General features: G+C 37.0%; 9 protein-coding genes across 9 annotated transcripts; 4 read left to right on the plus strand and 5 right to left on the minus strand.

The window, feature by feature from the left end:
• The first annotated feature begins 34 nt into the window (after nt 1-34).
• On the plus strand, nt 35-3,577 carry SOCG_03964 (sorting nexin Snx12). The gene has a single exon (XM_013163873.1). It carries the CDS (start codon nt 421-423, stop codon nt 3,436-3,438), a length of 3,018 nt encoding a protein of 1,005 aa, XP_013019327.1. The 5' UTR covers nt 35-420; the 3' UTR covers nt 3,439-3,577.
• SOCG_06206 (uncharacterized protein) lies at nt 3,550-4,836 on the minus strand. Its single transcript, XM_013164094.1, has one exon. The coding sequence runs from the start codon at nt 4,796-4,798 to the stop codon at nt 4,409-4,411; it is 390 nt and encodes a 129-aa protein (XP_013019548.1). The 5' UTR covers nt 4,799-4,836; the 3' UTR covers nt 3,550-4,408.
• Nucleotides 4,837-4,925: 89 nt separating this feature from the next.
• On the plus strand, nt 4,926-5,303 carry SOCG_03965 (uncharacterized protein; the record flags this gene model as incomplete). Its single annotated transcript, XM_013163874.1, has 1 exon — nt 4,926-5,303. The coding sequence occupies one exon, from the start codon at nt 4,926-4,928 to the stop codon at nt 5,301-5,303; it is 378 nt and encodes a 125-aa protein (XP_013019328.1).
• Nucleotides 5,304-5,552: 249 nt separating this feature from the next.
• Nucleotides 5,553-6,193, minus strand: SOCG_03966 (U4/U6 X U5 tri-snRNP complex subunit Dim1; the record flags this gene model as incomplete). The annotated part of the gene is made up of 5 exons (XM_013163875.1): nt 5,553-5,768; nt 5,821-5,931; nt 5,987-6,027; nt 6,086-6,111; nt 6,159-6,193. The coding sequence occupies 5 exons, from the start codon at nt 6,191-6,193 to the stop codon at nt 5,553-5,555; spliced, it is 429 nt and encodes a 142-aa protein (XP_013019329.1).
• Nucleotides 6,194-6,625: 432 nt separating this feature from the next.
• SOCG_03967 (pig-B) lies at nt 6,626-8,176 on the minus strand (the record flags this gene model as incomplete). The annotated part of the gene is made up of 1 exon (XM_013163876.1): nt 6,626-8,176. One exon carries the CDS (start codon nt 8,174-8,176, stop codon nt 6,626-6,628), a length of 1,551 nt encoding a protein of 516 aa, XP_013019330.1.
• Nucleotides 8,175-8,696, plus strand: SOCG_03968 (ubiquinone binding protein Coq10; the record flags this gene model as incomplete). Its single annotated transcript, XM_013163877.1, has 1 exon — nt 8,175-8,696. The coding sequence occupies one exon, from the start codon at nt 8,175-8,177 to the stop codon at nt 8,694-8,696; it is 522 nt and encodes a 173-aa protein (XP_013019331.1).
• Nucleotides 8,697-9,672: 976 nt separating this feature from the next.
• SOCG_03969 (sorting nexin Atg20) lies at nt 9,673-11,640 on the plus strand. The gene is made up of 3 exons (XM_013163878.1): nt 9,673-9,836; nt 9,916-10,024; nt 10,132-11,640. Exons 1-3 carry the CDS (start codon nt 9,678-9,680, stop codon nt 11,478-11,480), a joined length of 1,617 nt encoding a protein of 538 aa, XP_013019332.1. The 5' UTR covers nt 9,673-9,677; the 3' UTR covers nt 11,481-11,640.
• A 12-nt stretch (nt 11,641-11,652) lies between these two features.
• Nucleotides 11,653-13,098, minus strand: SOCG_03970 (TIM23 translocase complex subunit Tim23). The gene has a single exon (XM_013163879.1). It carries the CDS (start codon nt 12,976-12,978, stop codon nt 12,346-12,348), a length of 633 nt encoding a protein of 210 aa, XP_013019333.1. The 5' UTR covers nt 12,979-13,098; the 3' UTR covers nt 11,653-12,345.
• Nucleotides 13,041-14,884, minus strand: SOCG_03971 (cytochrome b5). Its single transcript, XM_013163880.1, has 4 exons — nt 14,587-14,884; nt 14,151-14,242; nt 14,029-14,102; nt 13,041-13,890 (listed from the first exon to the last, which is right to left on the minus strand). Exons 1-4 carry the CDS (start codon nt 14,732-14,734, stop codon nt 13,815-13,817), a joined length of 390 nt encoding a protein of 129 aa, XP_013019334.1. The 5' UTR covers nt 14,735-14,884; the 3' UTR covers nt 13,041-13,814.
• Between the last annotated feature and the right edge of the window lie 108 nt (nt 14,885-14,992).

Consider the following 14,992-nt stretch of genomic DNA (forward strand, 5'->3'; position numbering starts at 1 on the left):
CACTTCACCAAATACTCAAAATCCGCAATTGCTCCTTTACTCTGAAATAGAACGGAGGTTTACGAATACCAAAGCTTAAGTTATTAAATAATTTTGTTTAAAAAAAAAAAGCTGCATTGATTGTCTGAGTTTATCAATTTGTTTGAAGCTTGTGCATGTTGACTTGTGATTTCGGCGACCTTTAAATCCCAAATTTCTATCTCTGATAGAAAGGAATATATCATTTTTTGCAGGAAAAAAGGCACTTGAAATTTCATTTCCTTCATCTTTGAACCTTTGACAAGTGATATAAAATCTATCCAGTATCTTGATTTCTGTAGCCTATTTCCTTGTTTTGATCTTTACCACTCTTTTCTAGACATGCAATAATTTGTTATGATAAGTCTGTAAGTCAAACTTCTGTTAACTGTGCCCCTACTTATGTCCCATAATCTGAAGACGTACTTTTTTTTTGCTTTTTGCGGTTTCATTGTCTGGATTATTTTTCGAAGCTTTATCATAAAAGTCATTTACTTATGGGCGGCTGGGTATTTCGTTTGGTTTCATTTGCATTCCAAGCATCTGGGTACCTACAATTCTTTCAATTCAGCTGAGCCCTTTCTGGTTGATCCTACGGTTTTCCGGAAACGGAGTCAAAATTTGCTAAAATCGAGGTTTTTACTAAGGCAAGCATTATGTCCGGGATATCCTGAAATTTCAGAAGAGCTAGAGTTTATTCTGGAGAATTTCATGGAAAGATATGTTAAGAAGTGGTCATCTCAAATTATTGGCGAACCAACTATCCCTAACAGTATAGAGAATCATTTTCGAAAATGCATTCATAATCTTTTTTTGAGTGTTGAGACCGTCGATTTTGCAGATATTTTAATCAAGAAAATACTTCCTCTACTTACACAGCACCTGCGTCTTTTTGTAGAAGCAGAACAACTCGTTGTCGGTCATAAGGCTGTTTCTTTTACTGACCATTCTGAGCTTTCAAAAGAAATAGCTGCGAAGTATAATAATGGTTCATTACATAAAGCTATACTTTTGTCAGGAAATCCGATGGTCGCCCAAAAAAAATATTTGCGGAATTGGACCATTCAAGTGTTGTCAATAATTCTCCCTAATTATTACCAAACAAGTCCTTTGGTGATTTCGCTAATAACCGAAATAATAATAAATATTGTTCTTCTTCCGCTGATATCTTATGTTTCTGACCCTGATTTTTTTAATTACTTGATCATTCAAGGTAGTGGAAGTATAATTGAGCGGCGTAGGAAGATACGTCGCTTAAAACATGCTATACGGAAGTTATCCTCGAATTCTCAGATTGGAACCCGCAGGTTAGGATTAAAAGACAGTCAATATGCTTTTGATCAATATATAAGAGAAATTCACCGTATTTCTAATATTTCTGATGCTAGACGTCTTCGATCCGAGTTGCTAGTTCAAAGGCGACAGTTAGATCAACATACCCCGTTTAGTTCCGAGCTTCAACAGTATCATGAACGTTTACGAATAGCTCTAAATATTACAGAAAAAAGGATTTCTGTTCTTTCAGGATCCCCGTTTCAGAAAAGACAGTCCACCCTCGTTGAACAAGCTCAATCTCTGCCGCAGATATTGTCTGATTCCGCGGCCGTATCATGTTTTCTAGAATTTATGGAACGCAGAAAAAGATCACATTTTCTTCATTTTTGGTTGGTAGTAGAAGGACTGAAAGAATCGCAAGATGATCCTTTAAATGCACACATGCTGGCTCCATTTTCTGACATATCTTCTGATTATACTGATTTTGCAGCCATCTCTAAATGTTATTTAAAAAGAGGAGAAAATCCATTTAATCTACCAGATTCTTTGATGAATTCTATATATTCTTTTATTGACCAATCTGAAAATAGTCTCTCGTCAGAACTCTGGATTGACGCCAGGAGTGCCATGTTAGCCGCGCAGGAGCACGTTTTTAATGTGATGCATAGTGATGATTATTTTGAATTTGTAAATAGTGATATTTATTATCGTTTTCTTGCACAGGATGTTGTTTCAGATAAAAAATCGCTTACTTCATCCACCGTATACAGTCCTACAAATGATACTCCAGATAACCATGCAAACGATTTGAGACAAGCTTCTATAAGAAGCATATCTTCTTCTTCAAAATCTTTCAATTCTTCCGCTTCAGTTCCATTATCCATGTCTTCCTTTCGAAGAGATAGCACGTTGAATGATGTGGATTTAGATGGGTCAATTAGTAGTGATGAAGAAGAAGTACTTTTTGCTTCCCCTGGTGATCTTCAACTCTCTGAGGCAATTCAAGAGCTTCAGACAGACATCCAGGAGTTCGAAAATCAACTTCATGCGTTAAGCACAATGATGAAAAAAGCCGAGCTAATTTCAGATCAGAAGCAGCTCAGGAATCTTTTTAAAAGCTACCAGGCAATTGAAAAGGCGGTAAGTCGAAAGAAAAGACAAGTGGATCAATATTTATCACAAGAAGAAGATAGCAAGTTGTATAATCGTTCCAGAATTTCTATTGACTTTTATAAACTTTGTAAGGATGACAATGAACAAGAATATGCCGTTTATACGATACGTATCGAACGCTTGGAAGGTGATGTTATTAGATCCGGTTGGATGGTTGCTAGACGATACCGAGAATTTGCTGAATTGCATAAGCAATTGAAGCAAATGTTCCCACAGGTACGCTTTCTTAAATTTCCCTCTAAAACCGTTATCCCTTCAGTAACGAAGTCAATTTTGGAGTACAGAAAAATAGCCCTCAAAGAATATTTACAATCGATATTTCAAATGCCAGACGTTTGCGATAGCAAAATTCTGAGAATGTTTTTATCGCAGCAGAACGTTACAGCTCCACAAATGTTTAATCCAAAGATAGTTGGCGAACGATGGAAGCGTTCTTTGGAGACGCTTGGCTTTGAAGTTAACGGTTCTTTTAAGTTATCGCAGGCCGATAGCACATCATCTTTTTCAGCGCCTATATGTGAGTTTCTGATTGAACTTTTTTCTCCAAATAATGACATTAAGCAACAATGGATGCCAAAAAAGGCTTACATCTCCATTTTAGAACAACTTTTCGGAGGAGCTTTGGAAAAACGTATACGAACACAATTGAGCCAATGGATCAATCAAGAACGAATATACGAGAAAGTCCACCAGCTTCGGCGCGAGCTGGCCGACAATAAGAAACATGAACAATCGACGTCTGGATCTAACCGTGCTCGTAAACCAGCTTATGCCGATCGAAATCAACTTAAAGCGGAGGCTGGTATCATGCTTGCATCCATGTTTCCTGGGTATACACCCGACATAGCCGTCAAGAGAATTTTTCGAATTTTACAAAACCAAACTCTTAATGCGCATATCATATATACCTTACTGGACCAAGCACTAAATGGTTTAAAGCAGCACAAAGAGGATTCAGAGAAAACAAAATAGCTTACGAGGTTTCCACTCTCCTTCCTTTTTAAATAATTTCCATACTAATTTGCTACACCTAATATTTGCTCATTCCATTTCACTTAATTGATAATAAATTATAATTATGAAGCAAGAATATCATTTTTGTTGAATTTCAGCTCGTAGTGATCAGTACTGAATGTTTTAGATCATCTTGAAAGTTATTCGTATAGCTTGGCTTTCATCGTAGGTTAGCGTATGTGTGGTATTATTTTCACATTGTTCCTTTTTTTTATTTTTACTATTAAGGAATGTAATGTAACCTATTAGCTACTATTTATAATGAGTGAGTCGTGCTGAAGAGATATCTCAAAGCCTCCAACATCAAGAAATCAAAACTGCTATATCTTTTTATGGGTTAGTTTAACAAGAGAATAGAAAATTTGAGGAAAAGTGTTTGGTTGTAATTGTCGTGGATCTGACAAATATCAAGTAAAGCAATAGATACGACATTTGGTATAGCTATATCCTCTTTCCGGTCGTAATTATCAAGAGATTAGGTAATTACAGATTAAGTAGCGTTTTTGAGTGGGTATCATGTATCATGTCGTTAAATGTAGGAATTCCCTAAGAGTAAATTGACTTAGGAGAGAGTTGAGGGCCAAGGTTCTACCAGTAGGTAAAGGATAGCTGTGAATTCTCTAAACGCATCAACATAAGCCAATAAAGACTAGTTTCAATATCTGGTTGTGAGAAATGTGTTTATCCTCTTTATAGTCAAGTCATGAGAACCTGAAAAAAGGAATATATGGGTCCATAATCCGCTTAAGACTATGTTATAAAGGAGATTCTGATAATATTTGCGTAGGTTAGGTTGAAGCACGCCGCTACTTCCGTGAAATGCTTCTTCATCAATAAGTACATCCAACACAAGTTCTACGTCTATAGCCAATTGTTAAAAGCTTAAGGTATGATAATTAGCGAAAATCAAGTTTTTATAGTTGAGGGTTCATTCCTCCAAAATCTCAGTGTAGTTTGGTAATTTTTGGCTTCCTTCAGAATCTGAGGGGTCGTTTCTTTCCTGGTTGGATGATTGCTTTCTGCTTTCATCCGTTTCCTTTTCTTTTCTTGGCAGGCGAAAAGGCCTGTTTTTAAAATATATATAAATATAAGCTGCGAGCCATGACACATAGGAAGTAAAATAGAATAATATAAGTAAGTTCGGTTGTTTGTGATACTTCAATGTTATTGAGAGCAATATATTAATCAAACATATGCATATAAGACTACAACAGCTTATAAACATTTTAGAATTATAGTGTGCTACTTCTTGGCTAACTTTCTCGTATGAGTCATCTTTAGGATGTCGATAATCATACACAATTTGAGGTTGAAACATGTTGGATCCGGTTGTTTGGTAAATTGGCTTCAAATGGTGTTCATAGTAAGGAAGGATATGGTGGTGATAATGACGTACCAACGCATCTCTAGCTGCACTATTTTCTCTTTACTTTTGTACTTTTCAAATGAAACAATCTGAAAATCCCTCTGAAGAAGTTGTTCCTTTACATCCCGGAAATCCCCTTCCATCTGCAGATGATGATTCCAAGAGACGTCTTTGGCGAAGTCTACGAAACAGGGCTAATGATTTGGAAGATCTTTTGATCCTATTCGCCACGTTGTACGCCATGATCGTCGGTCTCACGTCCCTTGGGTACTCCGTAAATTCTATGATGGACGGACCTAATGATTACACGGCATATTATATTGCTCTTATTCCTTCAATAATCTGCGGACTCTACCACTTGATTCCAGTATATATATATACTCAACCTATCGTCGTCGAAATAGAGGTTGATTCAATTCCTATGGAAGATTTGCCAAGAACGCATGATCCAAAATAATGCAATTTTACCAACTTCTCATTTTTGGCCCAAGGAATAAAATTCCCCCCTATAAAGGTCGATATGTGTCCCAAGGACACAGTTCTTGCTCCTTTTAATGAATTAAAGGTTAAGATGAGGGAAATCGGAAATCCTTTAATGATGGTAACTTTATGTTAGGTGCTTTAAGCCAACTGCTAATGTCTATGAAATCATATACACGGTTTATATTTAATATGATTTTTGATGGAATATTTTTCACTTTATTTGCTAATAACGGTGTCGGGTGGAATAATCTTTAGGTGAAATAACCAAACCCTTTCCTTTTCTGGCTCCTCTGAAAACCGTTTCGATAATATCGATCATCTCGTGTTTATCTTCCAATGCCCAATTAATTTTGTTGTTATTACCAGTACCCAAATCAATCATCATGTGTTTGTTTCGGTAGAAAAACATTATAGTACTTCTGTCATAAAGTTCATACATCTTTCAAGAGTTAGTATATGAAATCGGCTGCCCTGCGCCTAATGTTTCATACCTTATTGAAGTCAGGAACTTCGTCAATGTCAACCAAGTAGAACACAGCCATATTCACAACCTTTTCAGCGATTCTGTATAAGACCTCATCTTGTTTCATGCACTCCTCATCCTACAGCAATCGAGTTAGTACAGCGATTCGTTCTTCTCCATGATAAGAAACATACATGGTCCCGACCAAAACGTATAACTACTAGTCTTTCTTGTTCTTTACGAATCCGTTAGTTTGGAACTAAAAAGGAATTCAACCAACATTGAGTTCATACCAGAAAGAATTGCTTGGTCGACATGCCTAATGCACAGTTATTAGATACATACAAATAAATGAGATCTTCTTACCATCCAGAATGAAGATGAGGAAGGAAATAACTCATCTTAATGTTCTGAAAGTAGTAAATCTACGTTTTTTCTTCAAGACTAGATATGCAAATAGGGGCGTTCAATGAAATGCACAATATAATTCTAGGTAGTTGACATACATCACTAAGTTAGTTAAGTAGCATGTAACCTAATTTACAGAAGTAAATGAATCAAGTTATTTAGTAACAGTGCAAAAAAAGATTATGTAGCGAGTGTAATTGAATAATAATTTGTCGATGATTAATATGTTTATATTTGATGAATTCAATAAGGAAACGTAATTGGGCTTATATTGTCGTTTCCTGGATAACAGTAATTAGTAGGTACCAACATAAAGCAATATCAGAACGAAAGAAGAACTGTAATGAGTGACTGTGTCTAACTGGATTAAAAGTGGAAACATATTCATGTCGTAGTCATAATCTTAGATTAATATATAATTTTCATCATATGGAAAACTTGCCCTCGTTGAAAGATTCGTACTGCTTTTCATAGACAAGTAAATTACCTCGACGTTCTTCACTTTCGGGAATCCAAGAGTTGAAATACGTTGCGAATTCATTATATAAGAGTCCTTTAGAATCAAAATAGACTTCAAGTGATGGCAAGCGTTCTTCGAAAAAAACCAGGTAGTCTGGATATACCTCTAGTTGGTCGAGGTAAGCCGGCATATCCATGTAAAATCTATTGGTTTCATCAAAAGGATGCTCAAAAGGCTCACACGTAAGAAACCTCCAAGTACGATCCGCACTGGGAACGTGAATATGGGATTGCCAAGGTGTCGTGTGGCAGGGTGCGAGGATAATACCAGTTTTGTTTTGGGCTGCAAGAGAATGAATCAACGGCATTACATCTGCAGATCCCAATTGATGAAAACGACAAAGGATAATTGCAACACCAATATGTACACAACTAATTAAAACAAAACCACGGCGTATCCACTTCGAAGACACTGAAGCCAAACCATTACCAATAGCCGAAAGAAGTATAGGAGATAATGGATAGACAAACCGAAATTCTTTGTGGGAAATAAAAGAATAAGGAAGTAAAACAAATCCGACGGCGAAAACAGCCTGTAGATCAAACGACAAAAAAAGGAAAATTATATATCCTCCGCATATCAACGGTATAGCTTGTGAAAGGTAATAATGTGCAGAATTTACCCCATAAAGAGAGGAAAGACCTGACGTGACATTGAAATTAAAGAAAGAAATGATGGGAAAGACGAAACGACCGTATACATATCGGTCTACCAAGACGTTAAAAATAAGGATCGTGCTTACAACTGCAGTGATTGCAAAAGGGTGATTCAGGACTTCCCAAAATAACTGACGTACCCTTGCTAATATTAAGCTTGGACGAAGAAAAGGTGCTTTAGGCGAAGCTGTCCATAGTAAAACGGGAACAACCCAAATAAGTAAATTAGTAGGGCGGATAAGAAATGCAATCCCAATTATGGTTATAAACCATAATAATGCTCGAAATGCGGTAGGATTATGATCAGTCTTAACTTGAGTATGAGATACGAGCCTCATATATTTCTGCCACTGCCAAAGAGCAAGAGCTGTCATGGTTGTTTCTAAAGAATTTGCAAAAGTCCGAACACCAACAAAGGCATTGAAGAAAGAGAATAGAGAACAAACAAGGGTCCATCGTGCAGCTCTGCTGCCGTAGCGATGAAGGGCAAACTGATAAGTAGCATAATCCAGAATAGCAGAAAAAGTTCCTTGAAGGATACGAGGAGCACTCAGCATAACTGTGTAGTTAGAATCCCACCCTAGCAATTTTAACAACTGGTATAAGCAAGCAAAAATAAGAGGATGCAGACCAGAACGGATAGAGTTTCTCCATTCCCAAGTTAGAAATCCATAACCAAAGACTAAATGATGAGCAACCTCCAAAGACTGGTAGAACTCATCGGGTTGGAAAAACGTCTTTACCCATAACGCATTCCACCATCGAAAAGCAAATACCACAAACCACATCCAAGTCTGCATGGCGTTTCGAAGTACGTTGCAATGTTTCGAGTGCTTTCGAGCATCCAAGCTGATGCCGTACAAACCCTCGTTCTTGTTTCGTCTGGTTAGTGATATCGATGAGTATGAGCGGTTTGTACCGTTCTGTCAGAAATCTAAAATTACGAGCAGAGATCTTACAACAGGATTGCCAAATAAAGCAGATTTAACTATAGGATTTGGTAGTTTTTGCGAAACGTTTGATAGTCGAGTGGTTTGTGATCCAGTTGAGAGAACTGTCCTGGCAGATGCTTCTCATCACCGCTTGTTTCAATATTTGAAAACCAACTGGAAAATAGCGGAGGCTTCTAAAGGAAGAGTACGAGTAGATTTGGAGGTGGAATTTGAATTTGCGAGCAAACTACATAGCGTTGTAAGCAAAATGGCAGGTTCCACAGTAGCTACGGAGATTATTCAGGGATTCGTGGATCAAGCCAAACGGAAATATCAAATGGAACTCTCAAAGGAATCAACTAAAGACGATTCTTCGAATGTCCCATGATTGTAGGAAATTGGGCATCCCATTCTGTTCTAATGTAACACTAAGTTTCAATTTAGCTACAATGATGGACGAGAAAATATTAATAACTTGTAAAAGAAATAAGCTACAAGAAAAACCGAAATTTTTGTTCTTGAAATACCACCTATGCTAATTTACGAATAATGTATATCCATTGCGAAACCAAATTGTTGAAGACTCATAACTTAATGTCAACCGTCATTATACCCAAGTTAAATTGACATTACAATTGTTATGTATAATCGTTAGAAGTTTGTTGTTCAGTGTCATCTTACAAATCCCCTTGGAGTTTTGCTTCTTCGATCTCTTTTCGTTCACGAACCCCAAATTCTTTCATTGAGAAGAGAAGAGACAGAATTTGCTAATAGAGATATCCCTTCTAATGTAATAAATTTTGTCCCCCTTCGATATGTATAGTTCAAGTGTCTTTTTGAACAAGTTCTTTCATAGTACAGCATGTCTACGCCCGATGGAAACAATAGGTTTGCTAGTAAATGTTGGAATCCAGTAATACCTACAACAACTAACTATACCCTTTACAAGGTTTATAACTGTGATATGATTGAGTATATACACAAGCACAGAATTATAAAATCATAACTTCACAATCGCCGCTTTCTTCTACATGCTAAAACTCTTGTAACCCGAAGTATAACATAAATTTTATTTTTTACTCTATTTTTTACCTCTATCAAATCACTATTATAACCTAATAAACAAATGTTGAATAAACATTGGGGAATGTAAATAAACAAATAGTAAGTAACAACATAAGTCACAACACTCGAGCGATTCCAGGCATTACGTGGATAGGTGTTGTTTGTTACAGATACGAATATTCAATTTGAATTCAAATTACGATACACTCTACTTTCTTGACCGTAGTTAGCGCTAGTCCTTACGATCCGCTATCTCTTATTTATAAGGGAATCATACCAATACATAACCAACCAAATATCTGTTATGGACGTATTAAAAGAAGGTGTTTATAAAGAAAGATCGTCTTTGGAATCTCATGAAACTTCTGAAGGATTGGATAGGGGAGCTAATACCAAAATTGCAATTGTTAGTACCGTGACATCTTCAGATGGATCGTATGTGGAATATGAAGTTGCACATAAGGTACGTTATTTGAAAGTTCATTACGAATTAAATGATTGATGGTTTGGGGATGTGTTACTAATCCACGCGAATGCTACAGAAGCGATCTGTTTGGAGGCGGTATTCAGATTTCGAATCTTTAGTAAAATTGATGCATAGACGTTATCCAGCAGCCATTGTACCTCCAATTCCAGGGAAGCAATCACTACGTATGTTTAAATGGGCATATTGTCTTAATAATTCCCCTTGCTTGTCAAGTTCAGTTACTAACGAAGGGTTTGTGAGCTCTTTTATGAGCTTAACAAACCTTATATAGTAAGCTATGCAAAGAATCCTAGAAAAGCCAAAAATGATGCCGACTTTTTGGGATTTCGTTCCCGTATGCTTGAACTCTTCCTTCGTCAGTGCTTCTTACATCCCTTAATCCGTGTCGACTCGGATTTTGACAAATTTATCAATTCTAGCGTTTCATGGAATGTCATAATTTCCTCTATGAATTTACCAAAAGATTCGACAGATCCTCTTCGTCTACCCCCAATTGGTACTGAACCCGACCCTTTTGCTCACTTGCGCTCTTCTATGCCTTTAGTAATGTCTAACGCCATAAGCCCACCATCCTCAATAAGTCAAAAACAAAAAGTTTCGTCTCAAACAGCCCGTCCCACCAGTAACCCTTCCACCACGTCTTCTATAGATGGACCTGTCTATCCGGAGTCTGAAGACGAAGTCAAGCATCCACCGACATCTAGTGAAGCGTTTACAACACACGAGTCAGATGATAATAATTCTTCTGCTTCTATTCAAGACCGTTCCTCGTACCTCCCGTCAGCCATCGATGGACTTTCCATAACCTCAAATCCCCAAGACACTAACCGCTCAGAAACCAAAGATTTAACATCGTACACGAATGAAGTAATACTTTGCCGGAAGTTTCTTCACCATAACCTCAGTCCTTCTATTCATTCTACTTTAAATGGAATTTCTAAAATGGAGTCATCTCTCTCCAAATTGGGATCAGCTTTTCATTCATTAACTGCCTTAAATGAGATTCACTTAGCAAACCATCTACAGGTAATTGCTAATGCATTCGAATTTAGTGGAATGTATGCAAAGGAATTAGAGCAAGAGTTTAACTCCGCTGTGTACGAAAAACTAATTCAGTCAATGCAGTTAGCCCGCTCCGCTGTTAGGGCCCTTAAATACAAGAATTTAAAAATCCAACAGAGAGATTTTCTACAAGATCAGTTGGTTCATTCAAGCTCTTTTAATTCCCTGGAATCATCGTCGCCCTCTGCTCAGCCATCCAACCGGCTAAATTCAATCCAACGTGCAATGATATCGCAAGCAAAAAAGGGCTACACAATTTTTGGAAGATTACAGAATGCAATTTACGATTTTGTCGACGGCGAAACATCTATTAGCAAGGAAACGTTACAAGAGCACACAAAAACTATTGAAAACCAACTAAACGTTGCAAATCAGGATTGTCAAACGATCGATAAACTCATTGATGAAGAACTAGAATTCTACAAAGCATGCCAAAGCACTCAATTGAAAGAGATAGTGAACGCGGTTCATGCTTCCATATCAAAATGGGCACAATCAAATTTGCAACGATGGTTGCGAACAAGAGAAGAGTTAGAGCAATTGTCGAGAAGCATATAGCAGCTGTTCATTTTTGATTCTTGGTTCAAGAAGAGCACCGCACGCTTATTTAATGTCAGTTACGATTTATGATGATGACTTTTTTAATTGTTTATATGCAATCTTTTTAATACCTGTTGATCATGTATATTAATTATATTAATTTATTTCTCCTATCACATTATTTGTATTTACGAGTGTATGATAAGAAGCCTTGTAGTGCTTTGTGGCATCAGTGAGCCGTGAAGCGGATGACTGTTTGAAGCAAAGGTGTACTAGCGTCATTGTAAGCTTTGCGTATACATTACTATAGTTGTTTAAAATGTAATTGAGTGCATATGTGGAAGATGATTGTAGTAATCAGTAAAACCGTAAAGGCTTTGGGAATTTTATTGACGATTAATACATGCATAGATCCAAAAGGAAAAGGAACAAGGACCAAGTTTAGAATAAAGACGATTTATTCAATTTTTGTTGGCAATCATTAAACAAAAAAGTAGGATATAACGGGATACCATGTATGTCGAATCCAATGACCAAAAACCCATAGAAAGAATGTAAATGGTCCTCCAATCGGGACTAGACTTTACTTTTTTGCAATATCGATTCCTCTCGAACTATCTTGAAAAGGGAAGTGCGCAGAAACAAGGTGGAAATCCAGCATCCAAGAAGATAGGTTGAAACCAATTAAAAGATTAGAATCAAAAGTGATTTAAGGAAGAAAAAATTCTCATTGTATGTTGTTTTCAAAAAAAAAACCAAGGTAAAAATACAAAGATGAAACAATGCAGTTCAATTTATGGTAGAGGAGGTGAAAAGGGGATTCTCATGACTTGCGAGAGGGAATTACATGCAAATCACGAGGATTTATAAACAAAAATCAAAATCAATCCTTCTTACTCGTCAAAGTCTTCTTAGCAAAAGCCCAAACCCCAGCAGCGGAAGCTACCAAGGTACTACTGATGGCCATTGCGCGCACGCCACGAGTAGACTTGTAAAGAGCACCAGTTATAGCACCGGCAGCAACGCTGTTTTCCCAGCTATGCTTTTCACGCTTGTAGCCAATGAAGGAATTGATTCCATTGTACACGATGGCGAGCACACCAAGAGAATTTCCAACAAAAGGACCACGACGTGTAATACCGTTGAGAACACCGTTCAAACGAAGTCTAGTAGAAGTAATGTCTCTAGTTTTTTTAAGTCCTTCATTGAAACCCCATGCACCACCAACGGCTAAACCGGTTAAATATGAAGTACCAGTTCCGTAGCAAAGATCGTCCTGCCAACCACGAGAAGGGATAGCCATACTATCACCAGGCAAAGCACTTAAGGCATCTTCTTCAATAAGCAAATAATCTAAAGGCTTGTCTAATTCTGCCAAAGGATGAAGCTTTGCTGGATCAAATTCTGACTGAGAGAGGATATCGGAAGCAGAGGAGCCCGAGGAGGCTTCATTTTCAACAGGTTTTGCCTGAGTATCTTGATTTTCCTTTTTTTCTCTTGTAAATAACCAAGACATGCTGAAAATTGTGATTTGGACTTACAAAGAAGATGTTGGTTGTCAGTCGGTGGAAGCCGTCTTATTTAGCGCACTAGAGATCAGGTCCAATTTCATTTGATGAACAGTTTTGATATTTTTTAGTAGTAAAGATCGGCTTTTTTTTTATATACAAGATACATATATATAAATATTTTTACTTTTTTAAAAAAGATTATACTTTATACATTTACTTTCAAGTCATGTCATTGTATAAAGATGGACACTTGTATTGTCCTTCAACTGCCTGTTTCAACAAGTATTTTTTAACAATATGTACTTTTAAGAAATAAATTGAAAAAGAGAAACTGAAATTATTAGAAAGAGTGAAGCAACAACAAGCCTCTGTTCTTTGAAAAGATATACCCATATACTATAGCTAAGTGAAATAAACGGTAGAATGAAATGATACCTAAAGTTTGCACAATCTTTCAAGGCAAACAAAAAGCTACTTAAAATTAATAGAAGAGCAATAGTTAAAAAAGATTTGAGTGGGAGGGCCTCTTGTATCAAACTTTTCCTTTCTCTGATAAAAAAATAGAAAAAAGGAATAATACAGAAACGCCATAAAAATTTATTCTAAATAAAGCAACGAAAAGATTAATAGATTGCAACTTGTCAAAAACGATAGATGTGATATGTACCGGGTAAAAAGGAAACGAACGGGAGGACAAGAACAATAATGCACCTATGAATACGAAAAGGAAAATAAAAAGAAACCAAAAGTAAAGTTAAACGGAATATAGGGCTGTCAACTTCACCTGTAAAGCAGGCTTACTTCTTTTCCCTCATAATATTGATTGCACTTCTGTACAAGCTTATTTGATGAAATACATACGGAAAGCAACATAAGCACCAATCATAGCAATAACGAAGACCCACATTGCTGGGTGACTAGAAAGCAATGTTAGTAGAAATGATAAACAGACATTATGTATATTTCTTTGTGCATCAGAGCGAAGATAACAAGTAGCCATTCTAAACAGAGTTGAGAATCCTTGCTTTCTTCGGTTGATACAATTCATTACTTACATAGGTTGGGAGGAGTCGTAGTCCTTACCATCAGAGGAAGAACCGTTCGTGGGCAATTGAGGACCACCTTCCGTCTAAAGTACGTATCAGTTAATAAGTGTTTATGAAAATCTGGAACAAACCTTCACCAATTTGCCAACATAGAACTTTCTAAGCATGTCTTGAGCATCTTCCGAGTGACCAACATCCTCAAAGGGACCACTTGCGTCGTGACCTAGAAGGCGGGTTGGTTAGTAAACAACTATGACAAGAGAAGAAATGGTTAAACGGGACACGAATCATTTTTTTAAAAAGAAACGTAAAGCAAATACAAACACTACAACAAGAAATTTGCATACAAATACAAAGTTATCGGAAGAAAAGACATATTCACGTCACTCGTTCATCGGGCACGAACAGCCATCGGTTTACCCTTAAAAAGACGCGTCGTTTTCTTTCTGATTCTTATGTAAGAGTAACCCTATTCTTTCGTGGCTCTTGTTTTCGTTCCAAATACTGATCAGACGTAACTAGCTTCACTTTTTCACCCGTTTTCCACCTCAATCTTCAATTCCTTACCAGCAAGGTCTACCAAGACTTCTTCACCACCAGGATGAGCCTCAATGAACTTGGAGATGTCAAAGACTTCATCTTTGACGACAATCCATAAGTCTTCGCGAGTGTTGTGCTTCAACACTTCCTCGACAGATACGGTCTTTTCAGTCATTATTGCTTGTTTCTTTTAATTCTTAACGAATGTTTTCCGTAAGCGAAACCTTTGAAGCAGTTTATGTTGAGATCCAACAAATCGCGGTACTTCCAATAAGAAGAGCTGAATACTCTATTACCTGCTTTTAAGCATACCCTTCCATGGTGGTCCGATTTACACACTAAAAAGGTAGTCACGGATTGGAAATTGCAAAGTGCACCCAAAATCCATGACTTGACAAAAGCCAATCTTTTGCTGGCTTTCTACTTTTCCTTT

This window comes from Schizosaccharomyces octosporus (assembly GCF_000150505.1).
Source record: "Schizosaccharomyces octosporus yFS286 unplaced genomic scaffold supercont6.2, whole genome shotgun sequence".
NCBI classification, from domain to species: domain Eukaryota; kingdom Fungi; phylum Ascomycota; class Schizosaccharomycetes; order Schizosaccharomycetales; family Schizosaccharomycetaceae; genus Schizosaccharomyces; species Schizosaccharomyces octosporus.

Coding starts and splice junctions, on each gene's coding strand:
- SOCG_03964 (XM_013163873.1), top strand. CDS start 421: ATGTCCCATAATCTGAAGACGTACTTTTTTTTTGCTTTTTGCGGTTTC.
- SOCG_06206 (XM_013164094.1), bottom strand. CDS start 4,798: ATGTTTCAACCTCAAATTGTGTATGATTATCGACATCCTAAAGATGAC.
- SOCG_03969 (XM_013163878.1), top strand. CDS start 9,678: ATGGACGTATTAAAAGAAGGTGTTTATAAAGAAAGATCGTCTTTGGAA. Junction 9,837..9,915: donor AATATGAAGTTGCACATAAG/GTACGTTATTTG, acceptor CGAATGCTACAG/AAGCGATCTGTTTGGAGGCG. Junction 10,025..10,131: donor TCCAGGGAAGCAATCACTAC/GTATGTTTAAAT, acceptor AACCTTATATAG/TAAGCTATGCAAAGAATCCT.
- SOCG_03970 (XM_013163879.1), bottom strand. CDS start 12,978: ATGTCTTGGTTATTTACAAGAGAAAAAAAGGAAAATCAAGATACTCAG.
- SOCG_03971 (XM_013163880.1), bottom strand. CDS start 14,734: ATGACTGAAAAGACCGTATCTGTCGAGGAAGTGTTGAAGCACAACACT. Junction 14,103..14,150: donor ATGTTGGCAAATTGGTGAAG/GTTTGTTCCAGA, acceptor TACGTACTTTAG/ACGGAAGGTGGTCCTCAATT. Junction 13,891..14,028: donor TACGACTCCTCCCAACCTAT/GTAAGTAATGAA, acceptor ATTGCTTTCTAG/TCACCCAGCAATGTGGGTCT.